At 36.1% G+C, this 27,343-nt stretch overlaps 1 protein-coding gene across 2 annotated transcripts in view; it reads right to left on the minus strand.

The window, feature by feature from the left end:
* Window positions 1–10,721: 10,721 nt before the first annotated feature.
* The window catches only part of LOC123529225 (uncharacterized), a 108,163-nt gene continuing 91,541 nt past the window's right edge, over window positions 10,722–27,343 (minus strand). Inside the window, exons 16-18 of one of the 2 annotated variants that reach the window (XR_008366767.1) lie at window positions 26,707–26,834; window positions 12,464–21,924; window positions 10,722–10,766 (exon numbers count right to left, since the gene is read on the minus strand). Coding sequence is in view for 1 of the 2 variants with exons in the window: in XM_053521744.1 (XP_053377719.1) it covers window positions 21,836–21,924; window positions 26,707–26,834 (217 nt within the window). In the remaining variant the exon portion in view is untranslated. Of the gene's footprint in view, window positions 21,925–26,706; window positions 26,835–27,343 lie in introns of both variants that reach the window. The other variant, XM_053521744.1, reaches the window with a different exon arrangement.

The following is a 27,343-nucleotide window of genomic DNA, read 5'->3' on the forward strand; positions in this document are numbered from 1 at the left end:
ACTTTCAGCCCGTAAAACAATGGTAAAATTTACATGGTTTATGAAAGATATTCTAGTAAACAGAGTAATTTTCAGATTTTTTTTATTAGAGCAGGACACACATTTTGCGCAGCCACAAAATGTAAACTTTCGTGCATGTTTTGATGGAATTTACTCGTTATTCTATTTATTTTGCATTATAAAAGCATGAAAAAAAATAATATCAATTAGTATTGTAAGAAATGACATATATTTGGTATATTGTTGACATTTCGGGAATTGCAATTAGTGCTGGACCGTCATCCCGCGAATTATGTAGAAGTAACTTTATATTCTAGCTACAATTTTAGTCTGTAATTGTGATAACAAAATTAAAGTTGACATAGCGTATGAAATTATCGGAGTAATGTTAAAACTTTCTATTAGCGCAGGACATACGTCTTGCACAGATAAAACATATAATTTTTCGTTCTCGTTAAGACGGAAATCACTCTTGCTTCTATCTATTTCTACTACATTTTTAAAAGGTATATAAATGATATGTTTTACAAATTAAATATATTTGAATTCAGATTTGTTATTAGTGCAGAACTGACATCCCGCGCGGGTTACAGAATTAAAATTACATTTGTCTTTGCAAAAGCTACAACTTTAGCTGTAACCATAAAACAAAGTTAAATTTAGCATGGTTTATGAAAGATATTCAAGTAATCAGGATCATTTCCAGATGTTTTTATCAGCACAGGGCCGACATCCCGCGCAAGATACAGAATTAACAAAATATTCATTTGGCAAAAGCTATAATTACAGCCTGTAATCACAAAACAATGATAAAGTTAGCATGGTTTATGAAAGATATCCAAGTTATCAGGATTATTTCCAGACTTTTTATTAGCGCAGGGCAATCACATCTTGCGCAGATAACAAATGTAATATTTCGTTCTCGTTATGACGGAAATCACGCTTCTTTCTATTTTTTTTTTCTACTCCGAAAACATTTTTTATGAAGTTACATAAATAGTATCTTTTAGAATTGAAATATGTTTGAAATATCGGCGTCAGTTCAGAATTTGCTATTAGCGCAGGAACAACATCCCGCGCAGGCTACGGATGAAACATTATATTCAGATTTTCAAAAGCTACATTTTTAGATTGTAATCGAAAAACGAAGTAAAAGTTAAAATGGTTTATAAAAGATATTCAAGTTATTGGAGTAATTTTCTTTTTATTGGAGTTCTATTAATGCAGGACACACATCTTGCGCACCTATAAAATGTAAAATTTCGTTCACAATTTGACGAAACTTATTAGTTATTCTATCTGTTTCACTATAAAACATTAAAAAATGATATAAGTATAAAAGATCTGTAAGATCGTCTTTTAATTCTGTTTATTTTGTTTTATTTTAATCTGGCCATGTCAAGAGATATGCTCTCGTTGGTAAAAAAGAATTGCGCTTTTTCATATGATGAAAAAAAGCGATATGGTGAATTGTGGTAAGAGTGTGGCAATTCAATCTTTTATGTAAGTCTCCTTTATGTTCTATATCCGGTATAAAATGACTGCGTGTGATCGAATGAAGTAAAAATACTTCAGTTATAAAAAGAATAGAGAGGACGATGTGGCTATCCGAAGGAAATCACACCTTCACGCATGTTTGAGTTTTATTGCATAGTATCATACTGCAGATATTGAAACCTGGTGACCGACTCCCATTATTTTACTGATGTTGAAATAAATTTATGACACATTTTTAAAACCGAGATTTGCAGTATCAGTCTGTAATTGTTAAACAAAATAAAAGTTAGCATGGTTTATGGAAGTTATTCATATTATCAGAGTAATTTCCAGATTTTCTATTAGCTCAGCACACATCTTGCGCAGCAACTAAAATTCGTTCACGTTCTGGCGAAAATTACTCTTTTGTAGTACAAAACATTAAAAAATATCAATACGATCTGTAAGAAATGATCAATACATATTTGAAATATCTGTGTCATTTCAGGATTTGATATTAGCGCTGGATCGACATCCCGCACAGGCTACGGCGTTTAAAAGTTAAAAAAAAAATAAATAAAAAAAAAACCTGTGTTATTAAATATACTTTCGATATTTTGTATCATTTTAAAGTTTTTAACACCTATGACAAATGACTCTTAATACCGTCGTCAACAGAAATTTTTAGTCCATAAACTACCAGGGACGTGAGCATCTCATTAAAATTACCGCATAAATACGCTCATTTACTTTAAAACAAAATGTTTTTCTTGTTCTTTACAAATTAAGCACAGTCAGTTCACACTTTTACGCGTGCCTGATCATCGTCAGTTTTAAAATTAAACAGTTTTATGTAGGCCTACAAGTCTAACCCTCTAATGATATTCAATTTTATCGGGAGATATCATCCATATGTTAAAAGAGAAGACTCATTTACCAAACGCGCAAGACAGTTACCCTGCGCATATAAGAAATATATAAGGTTGCCCGATTTACAAATCGTTGCGCAGATAACAAATTGGTTATTTGCGCTGCGCGATTTACCAAATGCGCAGATTGGCTATATGCGCGTAACACCGACACCGCGAATGAAACTGAATGATGAATTTAGCTAGTTGTAATTCATATTTATGAAATTTGTATAGTCGTGAAATGAACTGTGAAAAAAAATACATATATATATATATATATGAGAAATTAATAAAAGAGATAAAAAATGAAGAAAACAAATACTTGTGAAAAAAAATGAAGGAAATACTGGATAAAAATGTACATGTACAGTGTTTGTTGAAATTTGTGGGGGAAAAAAACTCAGATACTAAACGGTATCGATCTTACGAACTCCAGGTTTCAAGCTATTGACGATGACAACTGAGCTATCGTGTCTTGCGTATATACGTATACACGCTTTAAAAATAAACTATTTTAATTGCTGGTTACTTTCCGTATACAAAACGGGATGTACCGAAAATCAACCGAAGATTAAAATATTCTATGCGCCGCCCATTTAATAAATATGCATTTGACAGTTCAATAAAATAGGACAATAATGTCCATATGTAGATATCTACAAGTAGAAATGAATAACAGCAATAGTAAAAAGGAATACCCAGAAATAACTCGAACTAGCCGAGTTGATGGAGGTCGAGAAAATTTACATATTAAGCAAGGTAAGCGGTATTTTATGAATCAGATAATTGCGTTGTGACCTCGACCTTGAGCCGACGTGGCTGACTCATGAGTTCTGCACATCGTCTTGATGAGGCGATCATTTGACCAAAGTTTCATGAAAATCCTTTAAGGGGTTTAGGAGACACAGAGCGGACACAAAATGAAAGACTCGAACTTTTGACCTTGACCGTGAGCTGACTCGTGATTTGCAAATCGTCTTGATGAGATGATCATTTGACACAAGTTTCATGAAAATCTTTCAAGGGGTTTAGGAGATACAGAGTGGGCACAAAATGTTACGGAAGGACGGACAGAGACCATTCCTGTAACACGAGTGGTGGGGGATTAACTATAAGTTACCAACAGTCTTCTGTAGGAGTCGCTCATATGGGTTTTCGATGGCAACTATATATGAGCTTACCAACAAACACAAGCTGGTCCCAATTTCACGAAAAAACTTAAGTAATTACCTAGTTAAGTCTGTTATTTTAAAATCATGCTATAGGATATTTCTATATAAGCATGATATAAAGAACTTAAGTATTTGCTCAAGTATATATCTTATTTCAATATTTCATTTTCTGTGAAAATCAAAATTATTGTGTTTTGATTTATGAAATAGTCATACACAGTTCTGATATAGATGAAAATGTCAACATTGAAGATACAAAACGGGCAAAAACAAACATCTGAAATAACAGACTTAGCTAAGCAATTACTTTAGATTTTTCGTGAAATTGAGGCCAGGCCCCAATTTCACATAAATACTTAAGTAATTGCTTAGCTAAGTCTGTTATTTCAAATGCTTGTTTTTGCCCTTTATGCGTCTTCAATGTTGACTTTTTCATCTATATCAAACCCGTACATGACTATTTCATAGATCAAAGCACAACAATTCTGATTTTTACAGAAAATGAAGTATAAAAATAAGAAATATACTTAAGCAAATACCTAAGTTTGTTATATGGTGCTTAAATAGTAATATCACATTTGCGTAACTGTAATAAGTACTGCAGACAAATACTACTTACCACAGTTTAATTTAGCTATAAAAACATTGGTATAGAAAAAAAATCAACATTAAATAACAATAGCTTAAGCAATGGCATGATTTTAAAATAACAGACTTAACTAAGTAATTACTTAAGTTTTTTTGTGAAATTGGGGCCTGGTCCTAGGGATGTGCTGCACATTTCATTACTTATCGTGAACAGACCGGATTCTAACATAATGGGGGGGAATTCTAAATAGCCAATCAGAGAGCTGCATTTTCCAGTATCTGCCATTTTCCACGCATTATACTTTCTCGGAACATTATAGCGACTTCAAAAATAAATATACCATTTCTGAAATGAAATTCGCTTGGATTTTTGCTTCCGAAGGATATACAAATGCACTAAATAAATGTAGCAAACTGACAATTATCGTGTCCCGGTTTTGTTAAAAATGTCATTTTATCTGTATAGGCCAGTTATATTACTAAAACTAATGTCAGAACCTTAAACTAATTCCAAGATAGTGTTTTATTGACGATTTATAATCTTTAGTAACTACTGTTACTTGTGCAATATAGGGAAAAAAGTCCTCAAAGAAATCGCAACTCCTGAATATTAGGGGCAGCTTCCTGTAGATTTTAATTATACAAAGTTTTGCAAATTTATCTCAAACAAAATAAACTATACAAAATATTAGTATTATTTCTTTATTCATATAATAAAGCAGTTCAAGAAGCATTTTCTAATTAATTGCTGTAACTGTTAAAGAATTTCGAGCAAATACTGATGTTATCAAGTACCCCACCCATCTGCAGTAACCTTGTGTATATATTTTTGTTACACAAATCCCCTATGAATGTTTTTTTCCTTCCGTCTGACCTTGAGATAAACATGTTTGGTGTTCAACCCCTTCTAACTCCAATGCCGACAAAAGTTTTAGAAACATTTATGTATAAATTTGGTCAGAAATTCTTTGTTCTGACTTTTGACACTTCTGTTCTGAATTTTAACACCCAACGCTTTTTGACTGGCAAAGATGTTAAAATACTAAACGTAGCCTACCAGTACTTGCTAGAAATCTTTAAAAATATCTTCTTTTTTTTTGATATTTGAAAATATATTTATACTACAGTAGTGGAAACAAGAGCCGTCACAGGAGACATCGTGCTCGACTATTTCGATGCTTGATAGTGAAACTGGGCACATCTGAGGAAACTAGAGCTGTCACTGGAGTGTTTAATAACTCCAATTGTGGATGAAGATATTGCACAATAACCCGAGTCTATGTCAAAAATATCAACTTAAAGTAATAAGAGAGGTAAAGATAAAATGTATCAAAACACTATATAAGTATATCCTAAGTAAAAGTTGAACTACTGTTTTAAGTTTGAATCAAATCCATTCAGTAATAACAGAGACAGAGTGAAAGTGCATCAAAACTTTAACCTAAAAGTCTAAGTAAAAAGGGGAAATAATTCATGAACAAGAGCTGTCACTAATGGTGACAAATGCCCCCGCAGCACCTTGACCTTTGACCTGGTGACCCCAAAGTCAGTAGGGGTGTTGTACTCAATAAGTACTATCAGCATGTGAAGTTTGAAGGTCCTGGGTGCAGTGGTTCGCATGTAAAGTGCCTTCATGCAAAAAGTTAACGTTTGCCCCTGTGACCTTGACCTTTGACCTGGTGACCCCAAAGTCAGTAGGGTTGGTGTACTCATACTATCAGCATGTAAAGTTTGAAGGTCTTGTGTGAAGTGGTTTGCGAGTAAAGTGCCTTCATGAAAAAAGTTAATGTTGGCCCCTGTGACCTTGACCTTTGACCTGGTGACCCCAAAGTCAGGAGGAGTGGTGTACTCAATAAGTACTATCAGCATGTGAAGTTTGAAGGTCCTGGGTGCAGTGGTTCGCAAGTAAAGTGCATTTATGCAAAAAGTTAACGTTGGCCCCTGTGACCTTGACCTTTGACCTGGTGACCCCAAAGTCAGTAGGGGTGGTGTACTCAATAAGTACTATCAGCATGTGAAGTTTGAAGGTCCTGGGTGAAGTGGTTCGCGAGTAAAGTGCCTTCATGAAAAAAGTGAACGTTGGCCCCTGTGACCTTGACCTTTGGCCTGGTGACCCAAAATTCAGTAGGGATGGTGTACTCAATAAGTACTATCAGCACGTGAAGTTTGAAGGTCCTGGGTGCAGTGGTTCGCGAGTAAAGTGCCTTCATGCAAAAAATAGCGTTGGCCCCTGTGACCTTGACCTTTGACCTGGTGACCCCAAAGTCAGTAGGGGTCGTGTACTCAATAAGTACTATCAGCATGTGAAGTTTGAAGGTCCTGGGTGCAGTGGTTCGCGAGTAAAGTGCCTTCATGCAAAAAGTTAACGTTGGCCCCTGTGACCTTGACCTTTGACCTGGTGACCCCAAAGTCAGTAGGGGTTGTGTACTCAATAAGTACTATCAGCATGTGAAGTTTGAAGGTCCTGGGTGAAGTGGTTCGCGAGTAAAATGCCTTCATGCAAAAAGTTAACGTTGGCCCCTGTGACCTTGACCTTTGGCCTGGTGACCCCAAATTCAGTGTTTAAGTTTGAATCAGATCCATTCAGTAATAACAGAGATAGAGTGAAAGTGCATAAAACGTTAACCTGAAATTCTAAAAAGGGGGAATAATTCATGAAAAAATGGTGCCAGAGTTATGCACCTTGTGTCATATGATGTGGGTGATGATGTAGAACAACTATCTTAAGTTTAAATCAAATCCATTCACTAATAACAGAGATAGAGTGAAAGTGCATCAAAACTTTAACCTGAAAATCTAAGTGAAAAGGGGGGAATAATTCATGAAATATTGGTGCCAGAGTTATGGGGCTCATGTCAGATGATGTGGATGATGTTGAGGAATAAGTATTTCAAGTTTGAATCAAATCCATCAAGTAATTACAGAGATAAGTTGAAAAAAGAGAAAGTGTAAAAAAAAACTTTAACCAAGGTGGGGACGCGGAAAGACGCCGACGCCGGGGCGAGTAGGATAACTCTCCTTATACTTCGTATAGTCAAGCTAAAAATCAGCATATGGTCCACAGTAACAGCCACAATATGTATTAGGTTACTTCAGAATTCCAGATGCAGTCACAGCTGAAAAATATGCCATGTTATTTTTCAGGACTTTTTACCGTTTCATTTCATTACATACTACTTATTCCACACCAAAAAGTTCATGTTGGAATTAGTTCAACCCTAGAAATTAAAATAAGCAGCCTATCATTCCAGTGCGCTTGTTTCACTTAAGATTTTACTACCAGAATTTAGACAACTTTACAATTTCCACAACATAAATAAAATCAAAAGTGGAGTAAAATGCCACAGATCTTCAGTTAATAACGTTTTTCACATGTAATCTGTTTATTTCACCAGTTAAACTATGAAACAGAAAACAAAGTTTAAGGGAAACAGGACTTTACTTTTTAACAACAACACAAATATATTTACCGGTTTTATTTCTAAAAAAAGTACAAATTTGGTAATTAAAACAAACAAGAATACTTTTTAAAAGACAACTGACCCCCATCCACAGCCAAAACAATCATGGTGTAAGCAATAAACTCTATTAAGCAGCCATCTATCTGAAGCAGCCACATTTCCTGTATTCCATTTCTATACTTTCACAGCAAATTAACCTTAAGCAACAATCTGTCTTTAAAGGTCACTTTTGCTGCTTAAGACAGGTCTGACTGTAAAGGGAAAAAGAGAAGACAGATCTCGCTTGAAACATTGGGGACTTATTAATAATTGCAGTACATCGCAGAATTTTATTCATGATCAATTTCTATAATTAATTTTCTATATGTCAAACAAAGTTCACTTAATGTTTCCTTTGAAAAAATAAGGTTTGCTATGAAACTCAAAAACAGTTGTCTGCTGTCGATCATGACCACTTTAACTGACTCACTTGTGAAGAAATACCTTTACTTTTGAATTTAAGTTAAAACTTTATTTTGATTCCTCATCTTTGACATAAAACAAGAGGTCTCAATAGGTCTAAGTCACTATCTGAAGACGAGTATTTGATGTTTTAACTTTGCAACTGACCAAGTTTGGTGAACATTATTAAAACTGATTATCTTTTTTCTATTTGTTTTTCAGCCCTAAAATGTGTAAACATTCAAGCAAAATACTGAAAAAACTAGATGTGTGTCCATAGGACACAGGTGCCCCCACTCCTGCCACTGTAGCATGGTTTAATGACTCGGGTTAAACAATTTTTAAGATGTTTGCAACACAAACTTTTAAGAACCTTATGTGTATTTTTCACTTAGCTGGCCATAACTCTGGCCTAGCTGAGTAAAATCCTAAAGAGAACACTTCATAGGCTATAAAACAATCCTCTAATGTTTTATGATTCTAGGTCAAGTACATTTTAACATATATGTTTCACAAACTTTATTTTTTGAGTAAGTCTGGACATAAGTCTGGTCTTGTGTAGTGAAATAATGACTCTAGGTCAAATACTTTTGGAGCTACGCATGACACAACATTAAAATGACCAATTTTTAACTAAGTCAGGGGCCACAACTCCTACACGACTGACTGAATCCGGACGCAAAACCCCAGGTGCACAACTGCACATGCTGACCAACATTCCTGTAAACTTTGGTGACTCTAGGTCAAATACTTTTGGAGCTATGCGCAACACAACATTAAAATGATCAATTTTTTACTAACTCAGGGGCCATAACTCCTAAATGACTGAATGAATCCGGACGCAAAACTCCAGGTGCACAACTAATGCTGACCAACATTCCTGTAAAATTTTGTGACTACGTCAAATACTTTTGGAGATAGGCACGACAATACTAAAACAAGAGCTGTCGGAGGACAGCAACGCTCGACTATTTAACAGCCTTGTCGCTTGAATGAATAAGAAAGTCGAAAAAGGGGCATAATTTAGTAAAAAAGTAAAATAGGGTTATGGAACCTGCATAGTGCTTATCAGCTCATGACAGTGGACAAGTGTATGAAGTTTCAATCCATTCCCATTAGTGGGTACTGAGATACCAGCTTACATATAAGAATTTAACCCAAAAACTCCTAAGTTGAAAAAGGGGCATAATTTTGTAAAATGCAAAGTTGAGTTATTGACCCTTTGCACTGCACGTCATATCATGAAAGTGAACTAGTGTGTGAAGTTCAATCCTTTCCCATTAGTGGATACTGAGATACCAGCTTACATACAAAAACTTAACCAAAAATTTCTATGTTGAAAAGGGCATAATTTTGTAAAAAATCAAAATAAAGTTATGGGACCTGCTTTGTGCATGTCAGATCATGCAGTGAACAAGTGTGTGAAGTTTCAATCCATTCCCATTAGTGAGTACTGAGATACCAGCTTACATACAAAACCTTAACCAAAATTCTAAGTCGAAAAAGGGCATAATTTTGTAAAAAAGCAAATAGAGTTATGGAACCTGTGCAATGTAAGTCAGTTTATCACAGTAAATAAGTGTGTGAAGTTTCAATCCATTCCCACAAGTGGTTACTGAGATACAAGCTTACATACAAAACCTTAACCAAAAATTTCTAAGTCAAAAAAGGGGCATAATTTTGTAAAAAAGCAAAACAGAGTTATGGAACCTGTGCAATGTAAGTCAGTTTATCACAGTGAATAAGTGTGTGAAGTTTCAATCCATTCCCACAAGTGGTTGCTGAGATACCAGCTTACATACAAAAACTTAACCAAATCGGGACGCGGACGCCGACGCATGGGCGAGTCCAATAGCTCTACTATTCTATGAATAGTCGAGCTAATGACCAATTTTTACAAAGTCAGGGACCATAACTCCTACACGACTGAATGAATCCGGACGGGAAACCCCAGGTGCACAACTACACATGCCGACCAACATTCCTGTAAAGTTTTGTGACTCTACGTCAAATACTTTTGGAGCTAGGCATGACACAACATTCTCGTAAGGACGGACGGACAGGAAGTCACTTAAAGGTATTTCTAGTTCTAGCTCTTGCAGCCCCTAAGAAGTGGCCAAGATCCCCTATTGGTAGGAGGACCTTATTATGATTCTACAGACAAAGTTTGATGAAGATCTAGTTAGGGCTTCGTGAGATAAAGTTGTTTATAGGTTTTTCCATTTTTAGCTCTTATGGCCCCGAAGAGGGACTAAGTTCCCCTATTCAAAAAAGTTTGGCAAAGGACCCTATTTATAAATGATGCTAAAAACTAATTTTGATGAAGATCTTGAAAGTAGTCATTTAAAAATATTTCTATTTATACCTTTGGCGGCTCCTGAAAGGAGCCAAAAAAGAACCATTTGAAAAGTTGGGAGAAGAACATACAAGGATACTACAGACGCTATAGACTAAATATAGTGAAGCTCCATCAAATAGTTCATGAAAAGAATTTGTTTTAAGTTTTTTTTCCTACTTTTAGCTCGAGGCCAAGTGGAAATTGTTGAACAAACTGGTGAAAAGTCCATGCCAGGATTCTACAAACCAAGTTTGGTGTAACTCTAACCAGTGGTTTCAGAGAAGATATTTAAGTAACATGATCTGCCAGAGGACACAAAGGCTTGACTATTCAAAAGTATTGTCACTAAAGAATTCAAATAAATGAATATAAAGTCTAACTAGAAAATGCTTTTGTAAAAAAGCGCATGTCTCCCCCAATGCAAAGTCCTATAGGCAAGAAGTCAATAGGGGTCAGGAGCAAAAATCAAAGAGACACTGATGGTTGGCTGCAATAGGGATCATCTACTTGGCATGTCCAGTCATCCCCCTAAATTTCAACACTCTTGGCCTAGTGGTTCTCCAGTCACTGTTCAGGCTCCTGTGACCTTGACCTTTGATCAAGTGACCTCAAAATAAATAGGGGTCATCTACTCTGCATGTCCAATCATCCTATTAAGTTTCAACGTTGTAGGTCAAGTGGTTCTCAAGTTATTTCCAAAAAAATGATTTTACATGAACAGGCCACTGTGACCTTGACCTTTAACAGACTGACCCCAAAATCAATAGGGGTCATCTACTCTGCATGTTCAATCATCCTATGAAGTTTCAACATTCTGGGTCAAGTGGTTCTCAAGTTATTGATCAGAACTGGTTTTCAATGTTCAGGCCCCTGTGACCTTGACCTTTAACGGAGTGGCCCCAAAAACAATAGGGGTCATTTACTCTGCATGAACAATCATCCTATGAAGTTTCAACATTCTGGGTCGAGAGGTTCTCAAGTTATTGATTGGAAATGGTTTTCCATGTTCAGGCCCCTGTGGCCTTGACCTTTAACAGTGTGACCCTAAAATCGTTACGGGTCATCTACTCTGCATGACCAATCATCCTATTAAGTTTCAACATTCTGGGTCAAGTGGTTCTCAAGTTATTGACCGGAAATGGTTTTCAATGTTCAGGCCCCTGTGACCTTGACCTTTAATGGAGTGACCCCAAAATTGATAGGGTCATCTACTTTGCATGTACAATCATCCTATGAAGTTTCAACATTCTGGGTCAAGTGGTTCTCTAGTTATTGATCAGAAATGGTTTTCAATGTTCAGGCCCCTGTGACCTTGACCTTTGACGGAGTGACCCCAAAATCAATAGGGGTCATCTACTCTTCATGACCAATCATCCTATGAAGTTTCAACATTCTGGGTCAAGTGGTTCTCTAGTTATTGATCGAAAATGGTTTTCAATGTTCAGGCCCCTGTGACCTTGACCTTTGACGGAGTGACCCCAAAATCAATAGGGGTCATCTACTCTTCATGACCAATCATCTTATGAAGTTTCAACATTCTGGGTCAAGTGGTTCTCTAGTTATTGATCGGAAATGGTTTTCAATGTTCAGGCCCCTGTGACCTTGACCTTTGACAGAGTGACCCCAAAATCAATAGGGGTCATCTACTCTTCATGACCAATCATCCTATGAAGTTTCAACATTCTGGGTCAAGTGGTTCTCTAGTTATTGATCAGAAATGGTTTTCAATGTTCAGGCCCCTGTGACCTTGACCTTTGACGGAGTGACCCCAAAATCAATAGGGGTCATCTACTCTTCATGACCAATCATCCTATGAAGTTTCAACATTCTGGGTCAAGTGGTTCTCTAGTTATTGATTGGAAATGGTTTTCAATGTTCAGGCCCCTGTGACCTTGACCTTTGACGGAGTGACCCCAAAAACAATAGGGGTCGTCTACTCCAGCAGCCCTACAACCCTATGAAGTTTGAAGATTCTAGGTCAAATGGGTCTCCAGTTATTGCTCGGAAATGAAGTGTGACGTACGGACGGACGGACGGACAGGGCAAAAACAATATGTCTCCTGGGGGAGACATAACAAAGAGATCACAGAGTGATCTTGGCGCCCACCACTGAGCCATTTTTGATTGTTCCAAATTTTAAGACTAGCTCAAGGTCAAATTTCATTTCAATACACATCACTGTGCATGTGATCCATGCATGTAGTCCAAATTTGAAAGCTGTAGCTTGAGAAATTTGAAAGTTGGTCACAAGATCAATTTCAAGGTCAAAGTTCATTTCGGTAAACAAAACTATGCATGTGCTTCAGATTTGGAGGCTGTAGCTTGAGAAATGTGAAAGTAGGTACTAGATAAAAATCAACGTCAAATTTCATTCAAAACACAAAAATATGCATGTGGTCCAAATCTGACACCTCTAGCTTCAGAAATGTGAAAGTAGGTCACTAGGTCAATCTCAAGATCAAAGTTCATTTCGGTACACAAAACTATGCATGTGGTCCAAATTTGAAGGCTGTAACTTGAGAAATGTGAAAGTAGGTCACTAGGTCAAAATCAAGGTCAAATTTCATTTTGGAACACAAAACTATGCATGTGGTCCAAATTTGAAGCCTGCACCTTCAAAAATGTGAAAGTAGGTCATTAGGTAAATGTCAAGGTCAAAGTTTTTTTTCAGTATACAAAACTATGAATGTGGTCCAAATTTGAAGGCTGTAGCTTGAGAAATGTGAAAGTAGGCCACTAGGTCAATGTCAAGGTCAAAGTTTTTTTCGGTACACAAAACTATGCATGTGGTCCAAATTTGAAGGCTGTAGTTTGAGAAATGTGAAAGTAGGTCACTAAGTCAAAATCAAGGTCAAATTTCATTTCGGAACACAAAACTATGCATGTGGTCCAAATTTGAAGGCTGTAGCTACAAAAATGTGAAAGTAGGTCACTAGGTCAATATCAAGGTCAAAGTTTTTTTCGGTGCACAAAACTATGCATGTGGTCCAAATTTGAAGGCAGTAGCTACAGATATGTGAAAGTAGGTCACTAGGTCAAAATCAAGGTCAACTCATGTCAATGTTCATCTTGCCACTCAAAACTATACATGTGGTCCAAATTTGAATGTTGTAGGTTATAGATAAGATTTTAAAGCTTTTCCCTATATAAGTCTATATGAACCATGTGACCCCCGGGGGCAGGGCCATATTTGACCCTAGGGGGATAATTTGAACAAACTTGGTAGAGAACCACTAGATGATGCTACATACCAAATATCAAAGCCCTAGGCTGTGTGGTTTGGACAAGAAGATTTTCAATGTTTTCCCTATATAAGTCTAAATAAACCACGTGACCCCCAGGGCGGGGCCATATTTGACCCTTGGGGGATAATTTGAACAATCTTAGTAGAAGACCACTAGATGATGTCACATGCAAAATATCAAAGCCCTAGGCCCTGTGGTTTTGGACAAGAGGTTTTTCAAAGTTTTCTATATAAGTCTATATAAACCATGTGACCCCAGGGCGGGGCCATATTTGACCCCAGGGATATAATTTGAATCATCTTGGTAAAGGACCACTAGATGATGCTTCATACCAAATATCAAAGCCCTAGGCTCTGTAGTTTTGGACAAGAAGATTTTCAAAATTTTTTCCTATAAAAATCTATGTAAATTATAAAAATAAACAAAGGGCCATAACTCACTCAATAATTGTTGAACCAGTCTGATTTTCAGAGGGACATAACTAAGGTACCAATACATCATTCTGACAAAGTTTGGTCAAAATCCCCCCAGTACTTTCTGAGGAGATGCGATAACGAGAAATTGTTAACGGACGGACGGACGGAATGATGGACGGACGGACCACTGACGCAGAGTAATTTGATTAGCCCACCATCTGATGATGGTGGGCTAAAAAGGGGCATATCAGTGTGAACTTTCAATGCATTCACAATATCGACATTATGGATAAAATCCCGTTTTCCGGTATAAACCACTAATAAACGCCCGTTCCCGTTTTCACGGTGAGGGGGGTATCGGCCATTACGCTACATGGCGGTAGTGTTTAGATTATCCTTTTTTAAAGTTTTAAACAAAGAAAATGAATTAAAAAAAGTATTGCAGATTATCATTAAACATTGTTGTAATTAAAATATAGCAAAAATATCCTCAAAGTTTACTTTATTTTTGAAATTTTATCTTTTATTCTACACTGCCGCTTCCGTGTCTCGATACCGAAGGTGTGAAATTTTTTGCATTGTTCAAGATAAACAGATTATTTTTGCAAAAAACAATGTTGCCGAAGTCGTAGGATAGTATTTCCATTGTGAGAAAGTAAGATCTTTCATAAATTCTTATTTTCTGGCAAAACTAATCGCTCATAGTGTACACGGTCTTTATATCGGTTAATCTCGCCGACCCCCCTGACCCTATGTACGGAAATACCGGAAAACGGGATTTATCAATAATGTTGATATGGTGAATGGTAGTTACCAAATTTCCAGCTTATATACAAACATTCAGGCCTCGATTCTATCAAATATTAGAAGCCTGAAAAACTTTCTAAAGCCTGAAATGTTCTTTTTCAAAAGAGGTATACAGAGAAATTCTGTAAGAAAACTAGAACTGTCACAGGAGTGACTCATACACCCACCATATGGTCTTGTCACAGAAGAATGGCAACCATAAGGAATCTTAAAAATACTTTGGAGTACTTCATCCTGGGCTTCCACATGTAAGTAATACTAGTATAATACTAGTATAGTAATACTAGTAAATATATTAAATCTCTAATATTAGAGATACACTAAAAGTGAATACAAATAAGTGTCTTACCGACCCATGTTACCACGGAAAAATGTTTTTACTTTTTACATAGGACTTATAATAAAAAAGTTAGAAAAATACCTAAAATATTGAAAATCTAAAAATAGGATTTCTAAAAATAGACTAATTCCTGGAATTTAAGGGGAAGAAACTCAGTACAAAGGTTAAAAAAAGGTTACTTCCCCTTGGCTCTAAGCCAATCAGAATGAGATGTAGTGAAAATACATCAAAATTAACCTTCAATTCTAGGTAAAAGGGGACACAATTCAAGAAAAATAGTGTCAGAGTTATGCACCTTGTGTCACATGATATGGGTGATGAAGTGGAACATCTATTTTAAGTCTGAATCAAATCCATTCAGTAGTAATTGAGATATAGTGAAAATACATCAAAATTAACCTTAAATTCTAAGTAAAAAGGGGCATAATTCATGCAAAATTGGTGTCAGAGTTATGCACCTTGTGTCACATGATGTGGGTGATGAGGTGGAACATCTACTTAAAGTTTGAATCAAATCCATTTTGTAATAATTGAGATATAGTGAAAATACATCAAAATCAACCTTAAATTTAAAGTAAAAGGGGACATAATTCATAAAAAATTTATGTCAGAGTTAAGCACCTTATGTCACATCATCTGGGTGATGAGGTGGAACAACTATTTTAAGTTTGAATCAAATCCATTTAGTAATAATTGAGATATAGTGAAAATACAACAAAAATTAACCTTAAATTCTAAGTAAAAGGGGACATAATTCATGAAAACTTGGTGTCAGAGTTATGCACCTTGTGTCACATGATGTGGGCACAGGATGTGGGTGATGAGGTGAAACATCTATTTTAAGTTTGAATCAAATCCATTCAGTAGTAACTGAGATAAAGTGAAAGTACATCAAAATCAACCTTAAATTCTAAGTAAAAAGGGGCATAATTCATAAAAAAAATGGTATCAGAGTTATGCACATTATGTCACATGATGTGGGTGATGAGGTGGAACATCTATTTTAAGTTTGAATCAAATCCATTTAGTAATTACTGAGATATAGTGAAAATACATCAAAATTAACCCTAAATTCTAAGTAAAAGGGGACATAATTCATGAAAACTTGGTGTCAGGAGTTATGCACCTTGTGTCACATGATGTGGGTGATAAGATGGAACATGTATTTTAAGTTTGAATCAAATCCATTTGGTAATAACTGAGATAATAGATTTCGGGACGCGACGGGACGCGACAAAACTGACTCCTATATACCCCCCTCAAACATGTTTGGTGGGGGTATAAAAAGCCTGATGTTAGAAAAATACCAGGCCTGAAAATAAGGAAACACCTATGCAGACACTTAAACCGATGCGTAGAAATGGGTGAGTGCAATAGCTATATCTACTCTATGGAGGGCAACAGACTACCTATACTAAGTAAAGTTTGGGTGAACTAAAAAACATTTTCTACATGAAACAGGTCAGAAATTGAAACATCGGTAGGATATTGAATTCAGAAAAAATATTGTTAATAATATAAAGAATCTTCAACAAAACATCTACATATTTTCTATCTGCGAAAGGGGTTCAAAATACCAAATGGTCTGCTAAATAATAGTAACTTAAATGTGGAAATGTATATTAAATGGCATTGAAAGAAGAGTAACAGATATTTTTCAAACTCTATACAGCATCTACACCTGATGAATAATAATAAATGGAACTGTTTGAAAATGATAAAAAGCTGCACTTCAGTATAACACAATAATGTAACTGCAATTCTACTCTATAGAATGTAACTAAAATTTAATTAACAAGCAAATTCAATTAATTTACATCCCTTGCAAAATAGGTTGTTTTGTGAATGAGGGGACTATATTTTGAAATATATTTAATATACAAATGTATTTTGAAAGATATTTAATTTTCAGTTATGCACAAGTTATGTAGTCATACAATAAGAGTGTACCAAGGTTTGTTGGTTCACTGACTATTCCATTATTTATTTATTTGGGTTTTACGGTGCACCAACACAGTATAGGTTATATGGCGCCGGACTACAAATTTTGGTTTCACATCTCATTTACATCGAATAAAAACATGAGGTATAGAATAAAAATCTGCATACCTGCTGCAATCAAAGAGTTACAGCAAAACCAAGTGTTAAGACCCTATTAGTCACCTCTTATGATCATGCAAGGGTAAGGCAGTGGTTCCAATTCTTTTCATACTAAGATCGTCCCAGAACCACATGAGGCCACTGACTGTTCTGACTATAGTGTGATTTTCTTGTAGGTATATAAACATGCATAAGATAAGAAAATAAGACAGTAACTCTAAAGTTAGTTAAGATATCCTGACAACAGTAACTATTGCAAGTGCACAACTGCCCTACAGTGATCTTTATTTTATATATCCATCAAATTTATGAATTTTAAAATAATCAACAGGCAACTAGAAAATGCTTTTGTAAAAAAGCGCATGTCTCCCCCAATGCAAAGTCCTATAGGCAAGAAGTCAATAGGGGTCAGGAGCGAAAGTCAAAGAGACACTGATGGTTGGCTGCAATAGGGATCATCTACTTGGCATGTATAGTCATCCAGCTAAATTTCAACACTCTTAGCCTAGTGGTTCTCAAGTCACTGTTCAGACTCCTGTGACCTTGACCTTTGATCAAGTGATCTCAAAATAAATAGGGGTCATCTACTCTGCATGTCCAATCATCCTATTAAGTTTCAACATTGTAGGTCAAGTGGTTCTCAAATTATTTCCAAAAAATGATTTTACATGAACAGGCCACTGTGACCTTGACCTTTAATAGACTGACCCTAAAATCAATAGGGGTCATCTACTCTGCATGTTCAATCATCCTATGAAGTTTCAACATTCTGGGTCAAGTGGTTCTCAAGTTATTGATCGGAACTGGTTATCAATGTTCAGGCCCCTGTGACCTTGACCTTTAACGGAGTGACCCCAAAAACAATAGGGGTCATTTACTCTGCATGAACAATCATCCTATGAAGTTTCAACATTCTGGGTCGAGAGGTTCTCAAGTTATTGATTGGAAATGGTTTTCCATGTTCAGGCCCCTGTGGCCTTGACCTTTAACAGAGTGACCCTAAAATCGTTAGGGGTCATCTACTCTGCATGACCAATCATCCTATGAAGTTACATCATTCTGGGTCAAGTGGTTCTCAAGTTACTGACCAGAAATGGTTTTCAATGTTCGGGCCCCTGCGACCTTGACCTTTCTCAGAGTGACCCCAAAATCGTTAGGGGTCATCTACTCTGCATGACCAATCATCCTATAAAGTTTCAACATTCTGGGTCAAGTGGTTCTCAAGTTATTGACCGGAAATGGTTTTCAATGTTCAGGCCCCTGTGACCTTGGCCTTTAATGGAGTGAGACCCCAAGATCGATAGGGGTCATCTACTTTGCATGTACAATCATCCTATGAAGTTTCCACATTCTGTGTCAAGTGGTTCTCTAGTTATTGATCAGAAATGGTTTTCCATGTTCAGGCCCCTGTGACCTTGACCTTTGATGGAGTGACCCCAAAATCAATAGGGGTCAATTACTCTTTATGACCAATCATCCTATGAAGTTTCAACATTCTGGGTCAAGTGGTTCTCTAGTTATTGATTGGAAATGGTTTTCAATGTTCAGGCCTCTGTGAGCTTGACCTTTGACGGAGTGACCCCAAAATCAATAGGGGTCATCTACTCTTCATGACCAATCATCCTATGAAGTTTCAACATTCTGGGTCAAGTGGTTCTCTAGTTATTGATCGGAAATGGTTTTCACTGTTCAGGCCCCTGTGACCTTGACCTTTGACGGAGTGACCCCAAAAACAATAGGGGTCGTCTACTCCAGCAGCCCTACAACCCTATGAAGTTTGAAGATTCTAGGTCAAATGGTTCTCCAGTTATTGCTCAGAAATGAAGTGTGACGTACAGACGGACGGACGGGGCAAAAACAATATGTCTCCTGGGGGAGACATAATAACTCTGTAGTTACTGAACAGATCCTGACAAAAGTTGCACATCCACAACTTCCCTATAGTGATCTATACCTGTATTAAATTTCATGAAGATCCATAAATGGATTATTTTGGATTTTAAAACAATTAAAGGGCCATGAATTTCCTGAAGTGATCCAGACAAAAAACTATGCATGCACCATCATCCTATAGTGATTTACATTTGTGCAAAGTTGCATGAAGATCCGTCAATGGGTTACTTACATACAGTCAAAAATCAAAGGGGAAAAACTGCTTTTACTAGGTTGAGGGGAATAATACTAAATGTGAGCAAAGCTCATGAGCTAATTAACAATTAACTGAGGTTTGGTGAATCTCACTAGAAATCTTTTTTAATAACAAGCATTTTCAAATTCAGATGGATGAACAGGCGTACGGACAAAGCTCATTCTATATCCCTCTACATTTGTGGGAGGAGAAGGGAGTGTGTGTGGGGAGAGGGGTGTATGTGTGTGTGTGTGGGGGGGGGGAGAGAGGGAGATACACTTATGATGGAACTTTTTACAAGACACAGTGAGCTAGTGTCTCAGGCAAGAGCTAAAAAAACTATAATGCTTTAACAAAACTAAGAACAAGATATTTCATGAAAACATAGCAGTATCTGAACCCTTTTCCACGTAAACTAGACATCCCAAATATTTGAACTTGTCAACAGACACAAATGGTCTCACTATCTGATGTCAAAACCAAGAAAGGTATGTACTTCAAAATCCCACCCTGCAAGACAAAGTTCTGGGACTGACACAAACGGCAGTTGTCACTGTAACTAACATGGGAAAATGAGCCAAGCTAAGTAGACAATTCTAGCATTAGTTACAATAAATGCTGATCTGCCGAGTAATTTGAATGAAGACATTATGGTCCAGTCAAGAAAGTGACATAATATATTTAACCCCTAAAGTGACCTTGACCTAGGTGTTGAGTTTTGACAAGACTTGTTTGTGCCAAGCTAACAACAAGAAAGAGGACCATAAATCTTTGACCTCTAAATGTGACCTTGACTTGTGACGTAGGGGCCTGTGTCCTGCACAAAACAAAGTCTTCTTTGCCTAATTATTTGAATATAAATGTATATCCATGCATAGCAAAGGTGGGACAGGACAAGACTAATCATCTAAATTTAAGCTAGTGGTTCTTGGGTTTCTTGCAACATAATGCCTAGTGATGAAAAATATTTATACCAAGTTATTTGAAAATCCATCTAGGCATGAACAATTACTGACTGGACAAATATGAGCCAGACAGATGAAAAAAGGTGCATGCCAATACTTTCAAAAATGGTTTTGAACCTGAAGAGACCTTAAAAGTACAGTTTAAAAAAAACAAAAAACTATACATAGCATAGTAGTAGACAAATGTTCATTATGATCTGTAAAACATTAGCTGATCTGTCTCCTTCTGCCATCATTAAACCATGACACTTAAAGCACATATCAAAACAAAGCACTATATTCATTATGCCTAACTACTTCAAATAAACATATTTTACAAGCATGATTAAAGAATGTTTCTTCAAGCATGCACCATATATCTATACTCTAGGACTAGGAAAAATAGGATGTATCAGTAGAAAGATGTAACATATATACAGTTAAAATGTAAGTTATGTTGAATAAAGAATATTCCTGTAGAATCTGCAATTAGGCCAAAAATGTAACTGTTAAAATGTTGTCAAACTGTCTGATCCACCAAATTTATAACAAGGTCTCTTTCATCGTTTTATCATGCATTGTTTAGACAAGTTTAGTACATTTTAAAGCTCTCCTGGGGTTGCAGTAAGATCTTTTTGAATTTTTTTGAGATCTCAGAAAATGTCAATTTTATTGCCAAAAACATATTTTTTTTGGAGTGAAATTGAAGCCGATTTTCCCCCTCAAAATTTCACAAACTTTTACATGGAAATGTTGCTTTTATGCAAACTAAGATATCCTTAAAGTTTTATAACCTATTAACAGCTCATGTCAAAATAGAATTTTAGAACATTTTTGTGTCTGAAATGGATTGAAATTTACAATAAATGTAAACTTCTCTATTTTTTAAAATTTAGGATCTTGCTATAACTGCCTTCAGAGTTCTTTAAAATGATGCTTGGCATGAATGGTTTTGTCTAATATTTAGAGAGAATCTTGAAATAAAATCCTTGTTACAGAAAAGGAAAGGTAGATCAAAAGTACTTTGTAAAATCAATACAGGATGTTTCTGTGTAAAATACAGTAACATGACTAATGTGTTCCTACATGAAAACAGTTTTTTTTAAAACAATGAAGTATGCACATCACTATTTACAAGATGTTCCTCAAGTATTTACATATTTACAGTCTCTTCTTACACTGATACAAGCTTTTCCAAATGTTGTTAAAAAGGAGCCTGTTCTTGCACTGACACTGTATGTTCCTCAGGTTAAGTAAAATGAACACAAGTTGTTCATACGTGTATACAGGATGTTCCTCATTCTGGATGACAAGAGATGTTCCCAGACTGTAAAAATATAGCCATGTCAATACAGCCTACATTGTTCTTCCTTGTGATGTGAAATCCATTCACATAGAAGAAAAAAAGAAAGAGGATCCGGATGAAAATGATGTCACTTGAATACAGTGAATTTCCCACAGAAATCTGTCACATTGATGTTATGTGCTCGTTTAAGAATTTCTCCATACAGCAATATCTGATCAGTGATCTTATATTCTCATCTTCATCTGGGGGTTCTGAAAATATAAACAATATGGCAGAGTAAGCTGTAGAATATTGTTTGGTTTTACAAACATCAACATAATTTTGGTCATCTGGCCACTTTCCAGCATTCCGTGGTGGAGGAAGACCCAAGGTGCCCCTCTACATAGGATGTATAATTTTAGGCAAGGGCAGGCACCTACAGGTACAACCACCAGAAAGACTAGAACTGTCACAGAAGTGACTCATACACCCACCATACGGTCTTGTCACAGAAGAATGGCAACCATAAGAAATCTTAAAAATACTTAGTGTTTGGAGTACTTCATCCTGGGCTTCCACATGTAAGTAATACTAGTATAATACTAGTATAGTAATACTAGTAAATATATTAAATCTCTAATATTAGAGATACACTAAAAGTGAATACAAAAAAGTGTCTTACTGACCCATGTTACCACAGAAAAATGTATTTACTTTTTACATAGGACTTATAATAAAAAAGTTAGAAAAATACCTAAAATATTGAAAATCTAAAAATAGGATTTCTAAAAATAGACTAATTCCTGGAATTTAAGGGGAAAAAACTCCATACAAAAGTTAAAAAAGGTTACTTCCCTTCGGCTCTAAGCCAATCAGAATGAGATATAGTGAAAATACATCAAAATTAACCTTAAATTCTAGGTAAAAGGGGACACAATTCAAGAAAAATTAGTGTCAGAGTTATGCACCTTGTGTCACATGATGTGGGTGATGAGGTGGAACATCTATTTTAAGTCTGAATCAAATCCATTCAGTAGTAACTGAGATATAGTGAAAATATATTAAAAATTAACCTTAAATTCTAAGTAAAAAGGGGCATAATTCATGAAAAATTGGTGTCAGAGTTATGCACCTTGTGTCACATGATGTGGGTGATGAGGTGGAACATCTATTTTAAGTTTGAATCAAATCCATTTTGTAATAACTGAGATATAGTGAAAATACATCAAAATCAACCTTAAATTTAAAGTAAAAGGGGACATAATTCATAAAAAATTTATGTCAGAGTTAAGCACCTTATGTCACATGATGTAAGGTGATGAGGTGGAACAACTATTTTAAGTTTGAATCAAATCCATTTAGTAATAACTGAGATATAGTGAAAATACAACAAAATTAACCTTAAATTCTAAGTAAAAGGGGACATAATTCATGAAAACTTGGTGTCAGAGTTATGCACCTTGTGTCACATGATGTGGGCACATGAAGTAGGTGATGAGGTGGAACATCTATTTTAAGTTTGAATCAAATCCATTCAGTAGTAACTGAGATATAGTGAAAATACATCAAAATCAACCTTAAATTTAAAGTAAAAGGGGACATAATTCATAAAAAATTTATGTCAGAGTTAAGCACCTTATGTCACATGGTGTAGGTGATGAGGTGGAACAACTGTTTTAAGTTTGAATCAAATCCATTTAGTAATAACTGAGATATAGTGAAAATACATCAAAATCAACCTTAAATTCTAAGTAAAAAGGGGCATAATTCATAAAAAAAATTGGTGTCAGAGTTATGCACCTTGTGTCACATGATGTGGGTGATGAGGTGGAACATCTATTTTAAGTTTGAATCAAATCCATTTAGTAATAACTGAGATAGAGTGAAAATACAGCAAAATTAACCCTAAATTCTAAGTAAAAGGGGACATAATTCATGAAAACTTGGTGTCAAGAGTTATGCACCTTGTGTCACATGATGTGGGTGATAAGGTGGAACATGTATTTTAAGTTTGAATCAAATCCATTTGGTAATAACTGAGATAATAGATTTCGGGACGCGACGGGACGGGACGCGACGCGACAAAACTGACTCCTATATACCCCCCTCAAACATGTTTGGTGGGGGTATAAAAATGCTACTGTACATGTTATACCTTACCTCTAGGTATAGAACCATGGTCATACAGGGGAAAATATCCTAACCCGTTTCAATTGCGCATTTCTAACCTAAAACACGCAGTCCAGTACATGTGTACTATGAATGTTGAACAAGTGGTAATTTATCGTCTATTGTGTACCAGTCACATTCCTTCTATATTTTCTTATCTCAGAGAAACAACATGTCAAAACCATTTCCAAGATGAATTTCATTCATCATTTCAAGTTTTATTGTAGAATTGAATATTTTGCATTCTGTTTTTGTTTGTTTACATTTCGCCTAACACATGCACACTGCTGGGACCTCTAGACCGGATGTTCATTAGGGAAGTTCACACAAGTTTTTTCTGTAATGCTGACGATAGCACAAAATATGTGGAGTATCTCTGCAATATGAAATACTGAGACCATGTGACTGGTGCATGATGGAAGGTAAATTACCACTTGTTCAATATGCTTGGCACCCTTTCATCCAAGTGTGTGTTTTGGGTGAGAAATGTAGGATTGAAATGGATGAATGCATTTTCCTGTTCATGACCATGGTTCTTATAGTATACCTAGGGGCAGGGTATAACACGTAAAGTGGCATTTTCTTTCTAGTCTGGTGCCAGTGGGTACAACCACCACCCTTCCACAAGCCAGGTTTCAAACCCACAGCAGTGACAAGGAAGTGAGTCAAAATCAGCGACCTTAACCACTCTGCCACAGAGCCCACCTCCTATTCCCAACAGACTTAGTAAGCTGTAGACAGATCATATAACACAGTATGTATGGGTATTGGGAAATTTTGCAAAATTCATGAACATTTGCCTATCCTCTTGGAATACTACTTTGATTATTGGAAGTCCATACATGAATGTGCAGACATCAATGCACAGATTATCACATGAATCATCATCTTCAACTGGAAATTGATCAAGTAAAAATTAAACGAGGCTCAGACAAGCAGTTAATATTAAAGTCTATTTATGACTGTAATTTTTACTCTAATTAGATCCTATTTTTTTTTTTTTTTTGTAAGAGTAAAATTTTACATGCCATTTCTATTGCATTCTCTTCCAATATTAACTCTTCACAGGTTTGTTTTTGTTGATACCGATGCAATTACAAGCCATATGGCAACTTTCCAGCCTTTGATGAGTAAGAAAGACACCAATAGCCCCTCTGGGCATTTATGCAGGCAGTGTCAGGTTTTATTTTGTTCTTGTTGGGTTAAGATTTCACCAACACAATTTTAGTCATATGGCAACTTTTCTAGCTTTGATGGCAACACTCCAAGCATTATTTCAGGCATGGGCAGGCACCTGAATGGAATGACTAACCTTCCATAACCTGGAGGAAAGGCTCCCTCATGTGAAATAATTCTACATTCCAAGCCTGGTTTCAACCCACAGCAATGAGGACAAGTGATTTGAGGCCATCTTCCTTAACCACTTGACTACAAAGATACAAGTAAATGGCAACTACCTCAATATATACAGAGCTGGTGCACCAATGAATCAACCCTTACCCTGCTAAATTTCTATACTGAACTTGTCCATCTTTCAATTTGGACAATACCATTAACTGTAAAAAGGGGCGTTTACTAACAAGAGCACCGCCTTGCGGGTGCTGACGCTCATCTGATTTTTTTTGTGTGATAGAAATATTGTCCTACCCGTGATTTTCTAAGTCTAAAAAGGGCCATCATTCTTGCAAAAAGCAGGATAGAGTTATGTTTTTTGATGTACAGTGTCCACTTATGATGGTGAAAAACTGTTGAAAGTTTTAAAGCAATAGCTTTGATAGTTTATGAGAAAAGTTGACTTAAACATAATACTCAACCAAGAAAATGATTTTCTAAGTCCAAAAGGGGCAATAATTATTGCAAAAATCAGGATGGAGTTACGCTGCTTGCTGTACAGGGTCAGCTTATGATGGTGAACAAGTGTTGCAAGTTTCAAAGCAATAGCTTTGATAGTTTAAGAGAAAAAGTTGACCTAAACATAAAACTTAACCAAGAAATCTGATATTTTCTAAGTCCAAAAGGGGCCATAAATCTTGCAAAAAGCAGGATGGAGTTATGTTTCTTGCTGTACAGGGTCAACTTATGATGGTGAACAAGTGCTGCAAGTTTTAAAGCAATAGCTTTGATAGTTTAGGATAAAAGCTGACCTAAACATAAAACTTAACCAAGAAAACTGATTTTCTAAGTCCAAAAGGGGCAATAAATCTTGCAAAAAGCAAGATGGAGTTATGTTTCTTGCTGTACAGGGTCAGCTTATGATGGTGAACAAGTATTCCAAGTTTCAAAGCAATAGCTTTGACAGTTTGGGAGAAAAGTTGACCTAAACATAAAACTTAACCAAGAAATCTGATATTTTCTAAGTACAAAAGGGGCCATAAATCTTGCAAAAAGCAAGATGGAGTTATGTTTCTTGCTATACAGGGTCAGCTTATGATGGTGAACAAGTATTCCAAGTTTCAAAGCAATAGCTTTGATAGTTTAGGAGAAAAGCTGACCTAAACATAAAACTTAACCAGGCAACGCCTACGCAGACGCCGACGCCGACGCCGACAACCGCTCAAGTGATGACAATAACTCATCATTTTTTTTCAAAAAATCAGATGAGCTAAAAAGATACCGACTGAATGGCGAACAGTGCAGATCTTGATCAAACTGCATAGATGTGCAGGCTGATCATGATTTAAACTGGTCGCAAATGCAGAATCATCGTGTCCAGCATGGGGTTAAGACGAATTTCCCTGTGAAATCACCAGAGTAGTTTCCCCTCATCCTAGAATCAAACTCATGACCTCTCAATTCATAGTCCCCTACCTTGAAAATCTCAGTATCAGAGCATTAAGCCTGAACACAGAATAAACACAGTTGTATTTATATTATAAATTTCTTACCTACAATGACAAAGATTTCTAGTACACATGGATTTCTCAGTTCCATCACAAGGTAACTATCAACACTGTTAATGTCCGATAAAATAGTCAAGGTTGCATACTTGTTTGCTAATTTTCTCAGAGCTTCCCTGAAAAATAGAGAGAAGAATATATACCAAAGAAAACCCTGCCAATCCCTCAAATTTGTAAGGAGATAGCAAAATGCTCAAGTTATCCAGGAATCTGAGTAATTGAAACATAGAAAGTATAAGACAAAAACTGTCCATAAGACAGCCAATGCTTGACTATTCGAATTGTTGTCCCAGAGGCAGGAATTTTACCCTAAATGTTAAAATATCTAGAGTTTCAATCCAGTATCTGCATTAGTTTTGGAGATAGTAACTTGCATTTGGCCAAAATAAATGTCAGTTATGAGACTAGATGCTATTACCTAGTTGTTTAACCATGAAGACACATGTGAAGTTTCAAATCAATATGTGCATTAGTTTTGGAGATTAGTGACTTGCAAGCAAAACTTTAACCAGCAAGCAAAACTTTAACCAGGATTTTCCAAGTCCAAAAGGGGGCATAATTTGCCAAAACTACATGTGAGTTATAGGACTTGATCCTGTGAGGTTAGTAATTGACCTAGAAAAAG

Source organism: Mercenaria mercenaria, chromosome 13 (assembly GCF_021730395.1).
Source record: "Mercenaria mercenaria strain notata chromosome 13, MADL_Memer_1, whole genome shotgun sequence".
Lineage (NCBI taxonomy): Eukaryota > Metazoa > Mollusca > Bivalvia > Venerida > Veneridae > Mercenaria > Mercenaria mercenaria.